The sequence below is a fragment of the Otolemur garnettii genome, unplaced genomic scaffold (assembly GCF_000181295.1).
Source record: "Otolemur garnettii isolate 467f Iridium unplaced genomic scaffold, OtoGar3 scaffold00031, whole genome shotgun sequence".
NCBI classification, from domain to species: domain Eukaryota; kingdom Metazoa; phylum Chordata; class Mammalia; order Primates; family Galagidae; genus Otolemur; species Otolemur garnettii.
In genome coordinates this window covers 17,505,513-17,516,089 of record NW_003852426.1, presented here as the reverse complement: position 1 = coordinate 17,516,089, position 10,577 = coordinate 17,505,513, and the positions used below count along the sequence as shown (strand labels likewise).

At 44.8% G+C, this 10,577-nt stretch overlaps 1 protein-coding gene across 1 annotated transcript in view; it reads left to right on the top strand.

The window, feature by feature from the left end:
- TNFRSF21 (TNF receptor superfamily member 21) overlaps positions 1-10,577 on the top strand; it is a 72,065-nt gene that overhangs the window by 41,621 nt on the left and 19,867 nt on the right. Inside the window, exon 4 of the mRNA XM_023512824.1 lies at positions 9,072-9,391. Coding sequence (XP_023368592.1) covers positions 9,072-9,391 — 320 coding nt within the window. The remainder of the gene's footprint in view (positions 1-9,071; positions 9,392-10,577) is intronic.

The following is a 10,577-nucleotide window of genomic DNA, read 5'->3' as shown; positions in this document are numbered from 1 at the left end:
TGCCTGCCAACGCCCTTCCTTCCTTGCACGAGATATCTGCACAGTTAGGCTGTGACTCTAAGGCAGCCTCCAGGAGGCCTTCTCTTAGATGGGGCAGCCCCAGCACCCCAGCCACTCTCCTCACTTTATTGCTGTCCCGGCACTCCCCTGTCTAACGCACTTTGTGTCTTATTACTCACCTTGTTTGTTCTTCCCACGTCCTCCTAACAGAAGGTAGGCCACACGGGGAAGGGATTTTGTTTTGCTTTGTATTTGCTCACTGCTGTTTCCCCAGTGCCTAGAAGAGTGTCTGGCACACAGCGAATGCTCTGTGTTTTTGACGAGGGAATACCAGAACAGCTTCGGTATTTGGGACAGCCTCAAACACAAACTATGTCAGGGAGGAAGGCGGCACTTTGTTGTTATTTTTCTTTTTTTTTTCTTGTCCCCTGTAGAAGGAAATAAAAGATTATTCATTTTCCTCACAGTGTCAGTGATATCTGTTCCTTTCGTTTGGAAATTTATCTACCATTTTGATAATTTGTCACTGGAAAACATTCTGTCCATTACCATCAAGAGGTCTTGAGTATTGGGGGGGTTTTAGTAGCTCCCCAGGTTTATTTCACCTTACAGTTACTGTCTATCGAAACTTCAACAATGTAGTCATTAATTGTGCTTTGGAAGTCATTTTGGGGGTTTAAAAGAAAATCTAGGCAGCTCTTCCAACTTTTGTACCTCAACTAAAGAAGAAGTTTTTTTTTGTTTTTTTTTTTTGAGACAGAGCCTCAAGCTGTCCCCCTGGATAGAGTGCCGTGGCATTACAGCTCACAGCAACCTCCAACTCCTGGGTTCAAGCGAGTCTCCTGCCTCCACCTCCCAAGTAGCTGGGACTACAGGCACCCGCCACAACGCCTGGCTATTTTTTGGTTGCAGCCGTCATTGTTGTTTGGCGGGTCTGGGCTAGGGATTCGAACCTGCCACCTTAGGTGTACGTGGCTGGCGCCTTAGCCGGTTGAGCTATAGGCACCGAGCCAAGAAGAAGTATTTTTAACCCAGAGCATACCAAGTTCCCAGCCCTGAAAAAGCAGTTTCTTGTGCAATAAATGCGCTGGGACTTACACCTGTGGATAGACCAGTTTTTAACCACCCTATGATATACTGATTACTGCAGACCATGTCCATGTGAGTGTGTTGCTTTCGGGAGCACTTACCCAGGCCAGAGCTTGGACAGCTGCTCTTGGCAGGACTCTGCTGCAGTGGAAGAATCTTCGAGGCCTTTCCTCCTTGTGAACTCTGGCCCCAGGAGTAGATGTGGTGGGGCCCCCGCGATGGGAGGAGGGCACTGACAGGGAAGACGCTCTTGCACAAGAAGTGGGACCTGGCCCTTCTCCTGTAAAGGCTGGAGATCCAGCAGGGCCACTGGGCAAGATGTGATGGGCAGGTGCCCACCCAGGTTCTCCGTGGTTTCAGTTACAGCACCTAATAAGAGGGGCAGGCGAGGAGGCAAGAGGGCAAGGGTGGCAGAAAGGCTCTGGTTCATTTATTCATTCAGAGATATTTGTATTATTCCTATTATGCACTAGGCTCTGGGAGGTGCTGGGTAGTCAAAGCAGATGGGGGGCTTAGACAGAAGATAGAAAACGCAAGGCATCTTTGAGGACAGGCCATTGTAGAGGGCAGAACGTGACCTATGTTGCTCTGTGCCTACATTGTATGTGTTGTGTCTGTCCTTGTCCCTCTGTCTGCAGTGTGCAAGGCTGGGCCACAGCACAGACCTATGAAGAGGTGCTGGAAGGGAGTTGTGTCGAGCACGGGTCTCCTGTCTGCCCTGTGTGCCTCTGGGGAGCCTGCTGCGTGTGTGTTGAGAAGCCAGCCCAGGGTAACACCCAGGGTAACAGTAGAGTCATCTGTCCTGGGAGGAGGTTGTGTATTAATTGCCTCCATGGAGATTTTCTCATTATTTGTCCCTTTCCCTTTCTTTCTAGAAGAATAATGAGAAGTGATGTTACATTTAACAAGATGCAGTGGGAATGCCCGCTTCCTTTTACATGATGAGTTTGGCGTTGTTGGAAGGTTCTGGATATATATGTATCTCTTAGATGCACCCTTTCTGTGTGACGCCTGGCTGTACAGCGTGAAAGCCTGAGAGCTCTGTCCTCATTGTCCTCACACTTCTTCCGAGGAAGCTTTGTTATGGGTTCTGGTGATGGCACTCGTTTCAGATACTTATCTCCAAAAGGAAAAGAATTTTAATACCTTCTTTAATTATAAAGATTAATTCAGGTTTTTATAAAAAGAAAAGGAGCCCTTTCTTTGCATCCTGAAGCTGATATTGAGCCTTAAAAATATGAGCTTCTAATTAGGGTTGTTATCCAGATAATATCTAATTCAGGGTTTCATAAGGCCCCGGACGATGCCATTTCTTCCATAATGACCCACTTTATTGCCTCAGGCCTCTATTCTTGGGCCCTCTTTGTGGAAACCAGGTTAGCGTCAGCTCGTTTGGAAGAGCCCTCTGAATTCTATCATGACACCCCGCATGTGGCCGAGGATGTGGCAGCAGCGTTTCGCCTCTGCCTTTGCCTTTCTGTGGAGGGGTTCAGCGTTGGCACCCTTCCTGACAGTGCTCATGAGGTCCCAAGAGGCGTGAGAAGTCGGGAGTGTGGTGCTTGTCTTCCTTGGTCAGTGTCTGTAATGTTAGTGCTAAAACCTGTCGGTAAGGAACTTTAGCCACCTTTTAGGTCAGGGATCCGCAAACTTTTTAAACAGGGGGCCAGTTCACTGTCCCTCAGACCGTTGCAGGGCCAGACTGTGGGCCCTGGGACGAGTTGGCAGCTAAGCAGGACAGGCAGAGGCGGCTAAAACACCTGGCGGGCCGGATAAATGTCCTAGGTGGGCCGCATGTGGCCCGCGGGCCGTAGTTTGAGGACACCTGCTTTAGGTTCACTGTCCCAATGGCTCTGGTCCCTGTGGAAATGGGGGCAGCTGGGGGAGAACCAACATGTACCGTGGTCCTGTACTAGGAGTTTTTAATAGTCGATTTCTGAAATCTTAACCACCCGACCAGATAAGAGGTGGTATTAACATTTTATTTATATGACACTTGCCCAGGGTTACTAACAAGTCATGGAACTGGATTTGAAACCATATCTTGTGACTGCCAAGTTCATAACTTTCCCGCTCCCTGAGCCTAACAATGCTCAAGCTTTTCCCCAGGGGCCAGGGCCTCCTTCTCAGATGGCTCCTTACTGGTACAGCCTGTGGTCTGTTGGGCTTGACTCCTTCATGACTTCTCTGGAAACTTCAGCTGTATTCTCCAGAGCTCTAGGGCCTGACCCCACAGGAAAAAGCACTAATAGGTTCCTTGCTGGGGCCAGACTGTCAACCCTTCAGTGGGTTGAGGGTTGTGTTACTTTTCAGCGTAAAAAAAGAGATACCTGGCACCATGTTCAGCTAAAATATTCAGATAAGTTCCACACACACTGATTGTCTCTACTCGGGATGACAACTCTGGGAACTCTGATGGCACAGATGACCCCGATATCTTGCTGAGGAGAAAGGTGGTCTCTGTTTCACTTACCATTGTGAGATTAATAACTGGGATGGGAACTTTCATTGTTTTGGGGGTGTGGTTTCTTTTAACAAAATGCTTTTCTAAATCTTCCTGCTATCTAACAGTCTAGCTATGGTCTCTTTACATTGCTGTAATTGTAGGGGTTGGTGAGCTACAGCCCAAGGGCCATATCCAGCCCACTGCCCGTTTTTGTAAGTCAAGGTTTATTAGGATGTAGCCATGTTCACTTGTATTGTTTGTGGCTGCTTTTGTGCCTCAACACTTACAACACAGACACCCTAGGGGGCTCAACGCCTAAAATATAGAACATGCCAAAAAAATGTATACACATTTTAAGAAAGGAAAAATTTGTATTAAAATTGTGATACTCAACATATACCAATAACAGAAGATGAATACAAGCCGCATTTGGCTTCTGCAATTACAAGAAGTGCTCAAAGTGGTTACCATCAGTGTCAGTGGACTACTCTTTGAGCATCATTGACCAAAGTGCCCCAGATCTTCCCTTGTGCGTATCACACACAGCACCACCCATCTCAAACTCATCATGAACGTGTGCGCTTGTCAGACACGTTGGAGGTTCTGTTGCATAGTCACACCTCCATGGTCACTGTACTCAGCTGTCCTGCCTGTTGTATGGTGATGCTAGCATTCATTGGATTAACACATCTTCTGAATGGAAGTCGTACTATGCTTTGCTACCATAATTCAATTCAATGTTGCAAAGTAATACATAGATAACAGCTCTTAAAATTTACTATTGTCCTTACAGAACAAGTTTGCTGACATCTCTCTCTCTTTCTGTCTCTCTTGATATTTAGATTACCATAGGTTTAAAGAAAGAAAATAAACTTGGTAGCCCCAGAGAAAGCTGACCCACCAGCTGTCTGGTCAGTAATAACAGAGCAGGAAAAAGTCTGAAGTCTGTTCATCTCTAAGCTAGGTAGCCATGCCCAAGAAGCATAATTTCAGTGACTAATGATGTTCTTACACTACATCACCCTCCATATTGACCACAGTGGGGTCACCACTCCATGATCTGCCACTAGCCACCAACCTCCTCTTTGTGAAATTCCTAACCAATAAAATTAACAGTGTGTTTATCAAATGTATACAAACTCGTGTTTTATGTATGCATGTATTTTATATGCACTTGTTGTATAGATAGATAAAGAAGGAATAGTAAAATAAATAACAAATAAGGCAATAAGATAAAAAGAAGACCTGTGTCTTCACCACCCAGCTTAGGAAATAGAACTTTGTGAGTGCCGATTAAGTCTCTTCTGGGCACCTTCCCTTCTTCCCCCTCCCTAGAGGTGACTGTCTCAGTTTGTTCAGTCATCTACTGTTTTTCCTGGTAGTTGTACTGTTTCATTTTTTTCTAAACACGGAAAGGTTTCAAAGCCTATTAGAGTTTGTGTTGCTTAATTTCCTTGATGATAAGCTCTTTTTGTCTTAATATTTCATAAAGGTTATCTGTCTAGCCAACACAGCCTAACACACAGTGACTGCTTAACAAACACTCTTGAAATTTTTTCCATAGGCTTTCCTTTTCCCTTTCTTGGTGATAGGGTGGGTGCAATAAGGTGCAGTCAATGCCCGGACTAGTTCAGACTGGCCTCTTCAGTGGGGTTTTGAGATAAGGTGCTAGGCTGAGAGGTTGCTATCTCCCGAGGAAGACGTTTTCAACTCCAGAATGGGAAGGGGCAGTGGTGAAAAATGGTGCAAACTCAGCTCAGTTCGTGGAGTTGACTCCAGGTTTTCCCACCAGGGAAATCTAGTTGAGTAAGAGAATGACGTCTGATTTGAAAGCCTTAAATTCAGCTTAACAGTCAATTTTAGTTGAAGAGAAATCTTATTGTATCCTTTCTTTTAGTTTTTCTCTCTATTTATTTTGTGGCTTTCAAAAAAGTATAACTACAGTACTGGGTTTTGGAAGAAGGAGTTGTTAAACTTAAAACTCTGTAATTACTCTATAAAGGCTGTGTATTTGCATTTAAGATGCACTGAGCCTTAAGTTTTAGTGCTCAGTGTATGGAGCTTTTATAAGGAGGGGGGTACTTCCAAAAATAAATGAACTCTATGGAAAATGTTCATCAGCTGATTTCCAGGAACTAGTGAGTATCTCTATTGTACAAATGAGGAAATGGGCACGACAGCTAGAAGTTAGCCCAAAGCCACACTGTCATTGGCCTTAGGAAGATTTAAGCAGTGGTCTTGCTTATAATGAAATGCAGTCATGTTTTCATGTAAGATACTATGGGCCTTAGTCAAATTGACCTAAATTAAGATTCAGGGACTAATAAGCATTTTCGTATTTGGAAGGAACTAGCTTGTTCCTTAAACTTACCTTGGGAGTTTTAAAGCAGACATAGGTTTTTTGAGGAGCCTATTTGCTTGAATCAAGAGTTCTGTATCTGACTGCGCACAGCAGGTCATACCTGTAATCTTAGCCCTCTGGGAGACTAAGGGATTCTGAGGCAGGGGAATTCTTTGTGCTCAGGAATTCCGGACTACCCAGTCTCTGGTCTCTACTAAAATTAGAGAAATTAGCCAGGCATTATGGCAGGTGCCTGCAGCCCTAACTACTTGGTAGGCTGAGGCTGGAAGATCACTTGAGCCTGGGAAATTGCTGTGAGCTAGCCTGATGCCAGGACACTCTAGCCTAGGCAACAATGAGACTGTCTTAAAAAAAAAAATTCTGTGTATCTTACTAAACATTGCTATGAAAACTGAAAAGCAACAGGTTCAAGTATATTTCACACTGCCGGGGAAAATGGTGTGAAAAGTATAGTAATGACTCAGTTTGTGGCATTCTGCTTTCTCTAAAGTTTTTATCTTTTGGGGACATTCTACTTTAATAGTTGACAAGAAAGCAGCCTGCTATTAGAAACTTATTTTTTGAAGACACGTCTCAGACCATTAATTAAGGGTGTGTATACAGTCTTCCAAGATTGCATGGGAGAGCAAGGGTTTATGTTGAGGAACCACAAAGTCCTCCATTTTTAGGGAATCTTCTGTATTATTGTTCTTTTGTTAGGCAAAAATTGGGAGCTCATTTTATATACACTTTCTTCAACATTTGATTAAAGCAAAAAAGATGTCTTTGCTTTTTCTTTCTGGTTAATCTCTACTTAATTGAAAAACAACAACAGGCCATAAGGAGGTGACTCATGCCTGTAATCCTAGCACTCTGGGAGGCTGAGGTAGACTGCTAGAGCTCAGGAGTTCGAGACCAGCCTGAGCAAGAGTGAGACCCTGTCTCTACTAAAAAGGTAGAAAAATTACCTGGGCTTTGTGGTGGGCACCTGTAGTCCCCACTACTTGGAAGGCTGAGGCAGGAGGACTGCTTGAACCCAGAAGTTTGAGATTGCTGTGAGCCAGGCTTGCCATGGCACTATAGCCTGGGCTAGACAACAGAGTGAGACTCTGTCTCAAAACAAAAAACAAACAAACAAAAAGAAAAACAAGCAAAGAACAAAAATCACAACAGTAAGCCCTTCTTCATTCTCCTCTTTTTATTTCTTCTTAAATCTCACTTGGGAACTTGAGCCCATTTTTTTCATAGTAAATATTTGAGAAGAACATTGTTAACTGTAACTTTGACATGGAGGCACATGAGTATGGCCTCAGTAGAGACAGGATATTGATTCAGACATCAATTACTCACCTGTGGTGGTAAAATTCTAGAGTCCTTACTAGAAGCATTATTTATGTATCCCATGTAGAAATTGTGGCAAAGCCACTGTGTATTTGTTGAGAGAAAATGCTAGAAAGAGGGAGAAAGCAAAGCAAACTATTTACAGAGTCTCACCCCACTAGGAGTTTTGGATCCTGAAATTTGATTTTGGCATTTCACCCTGTGTTGATCAGATTTGGGGACCATAGCTGCTCACTGAGATTACAAGTGACTGATTAGCCAGAATGACAATATATTAATGTTAAATCTCGGGGAAGAATCAGGCAGAATAAGCAGGCATGATTATTTGCTCTTGGAAGGTAGCATCCAGTAATATTTAATAGTGGTGATACAATAGGATTTTGAAAAGCCAACTGGTGAGTTGGGGTTAGTACCCAACCCACCTACCTTTGTGATAGTGGACCAGCAGCCTAACTTTTCTAAGTGTTTTTTTCTCTTAGCTTTGGAATATTAATGTCTTATAAAGATCTTCAATGAGCTAATGCCTTAATACTATAATACTGGGGATATAAAAAGCTATTGTTATTATACTGTCATTTTGGCTGTGGTCTTATTTATAACTATGCAAGTCCAATTAGAAGACTGAGCAATGGTTCAGAAAATTACTTGTTGAGCAAGAATTAGGACCCAAGGAAGCTAGATGTTCTTAAGGATGCCTCTATTGGGCCAGGACAGCAGGGATGCCTCTATGTTGACATAAAGGACACCGTTCCCAGAATCAGGACGCCCTTTACCTAGACAGTGTTGGGTAAGATTTAATTTGTACCTTCCCTTTTCCTAATTTCATGAAGTCAGCACTTTCAGTCAGGGCCTCTAACCTATTTGGTTACAGCTGTGTTCTAAACAGCAGTTTCACCTTCTCTTCAGCTTCATTTTCCAGGGTTTCAGTTACCCATGGAAAACGAAGAGGGGTCCAAAAGGACTAAATGGAAAATTCCAGAAATAAATAGTTCCTAAGTTTTAAATCGCACACTTTTTTGAGTAGTACAATAAAAACTTGCGCTATCCCACTCTGTCCGGCCCTGGATGCGATCCTGGCTGTAGACAGTCCCGCCCACCAGTCACTCAGTAGTCGCCTGGATTACCAGGTCGCCGGCTGAAGTGTCACATGCCTGCATTGGAGTTACCTTCATTTTACTTAATCCTGGCCCCCAAACACAAGAGCAGTGATGCTGACAAGTTGAACGTGATGTAACGTGCTTCCTTTAACTGAAGGGGTGACCGTTCTGGACTTAACTCTCAGCTGCGGTTGCTGACATCTCTGTAAAGCATGAATCTTGTATCCAGGAAATTGTGAAGAAGGAATCCATCTTCAGTTTCTGGCATCTGCTGGGGGTCTGGGAGCTTCTCCCCCATGAATGAGGGAGGCCGCAGTAGTAACAACGGAATCCCTCTGAATACCTTGTTTTGCTTTCAAAACATGTTTTTAGGATATTTCATTGTAATTCCACGATTGCTGCTGCAGGTTCCACATTCAGGAAGGGAAGTTTGTAGGAAAGAAGCTAAGTAATCCCTGGGATGGGCCGAGGGTGCCGCGTGTTTATGAATGGCAGTTGCCTTCCTTTGACCTATAGCAATGGGAAAGCTTCTCATTCATTGGTTAAAGCAGAGCGGCCTTGCTGCTCTAGAGGCTGAGGTGGAGGCTGAGGTGGGAGGAACTTTTGAGCCCTGAAAGTTGAAGACCCATATGCCCTGGTCAACAGAGCGAGACCTTATTTTAAAAAACCCAAAAAACTAGAAGTAAAGTAAGTGGCCTTATACAAAGACCTTCCCTTAAAAGCCCGTATTTTCTTTTTAATTTACTCATCTCTGGTGTAGGTATTGACATCTTGAAGCTTGTAGCAGCCCAAGTGGGAAGCCAGTGGAAGGATATCTATCAGTTTCTGTGCAATGCCAGCGAGAGGGAGGTAGCGGCTTTCTCCAGCGGGTACACAGCCGACCACGAGAGGGCCTACGCCGCTCTGCAGCACTGGACCATCCGGGGCCCCGAGGCCAGCCTGGCCCAGCTCATCAGCGCCCTGCGGCAGCACCGGAGAAACGACGTTGTGGAGAAGATTCGCGGGCTGATGGAAGATACCACCCAGGTAATGCAGCCCTGCCCCTGTGTCTTCACCACTAATTTGTCTCGCGCTTCCCATGTTACCAGGTATACGGGAACAAGGAAAAATAACTGATGCTGGACATCTAGGTACCGCGCATGCGCGCGCACACACCCATACACACACACACACACACACACACACACACACACACGAACGCACCCCACCTTCCAGGACAGTGGTTCTCAAGGGTTGTCCATTAGAATCACCAAGGGAACTTTTTAAAAATTCTGATGCTTGGATCCTACTGTAGACCAGTCAAATCAGAATCCCCTAGAGGGAAGACTAGGAGTCGGTATTTTTAAAAGCTCTCCCAAGCGATTTCAGTGTGCAAAGTTTGAGAATCATTGTCTTTCTTTGGTGGGGGGCGCAGAGTATCACTTTGTCACCCTAAGTAGATTGCGGTGGTGTCATAGCTCACAGCAACCTCCAACTGTTGGGCTCAAGTGAACCTCTGCCTCAGCCTCCCAAGTAGCTGGGACTACAGGCACCTGCCACAACACTGGGCTGTTTTTAGAGACGGGGTCTGGCTCTAGCTCAGGCTGGTCTTGAACCTGTGAGCTCAGGCAATCTGCCCACCTCGGCCTCCCAAGTGGTACGGTTGCAGGCGTGAACCACTGGGCCTGGCCTGGAATCTTTGTCTTTGGGGGTAAATTCTAGTATCATGCTATGCAGCCATATTTATTCTTTTGCTACCCAAAAGAAAAAAATCATTTTGTATACATTTTGAACAAAACCAAGAAAAAGGCTTTTTCCCCTATGCCCTCTGCTCTTCTGGAGGATGTCTTTTGTTAGGTGGCTTAGCAAGGCTGCACCTTCTCTCCTGAGAACGTGGGTGGTATTGGCAGTAGTTGGGCACAGGATCTGTCTTCGGGGTTGTTCAGTCCTGTATGCCAGCTGGGAGCAGGGGGCTCAGGAGTGTCATTTATGTACAGAATGAGCCCGGTCTTTGGAGCCAAACAGAACTGGACTTAAATCCTGGCTGTGGTGCTTCCTAGCTGGGCGACCCAGCTAATGTTCTCTGCCTCTGTCATTTGCATTTGTAAGTCTAGTTTATAAGATGAATTAGGACGAGAAATAAAGCATATAAAATGCCTGACTCGCTGAAGGTGGTCTACAAGTGGAAGTTAAGATCACGATGTAGCTTGTTTTACTTAGCCTTTCTTTTATTATAATGTATTTCCTGGAAAGGCCATGAATTAAGTATAGATTTGGGTATTGAATC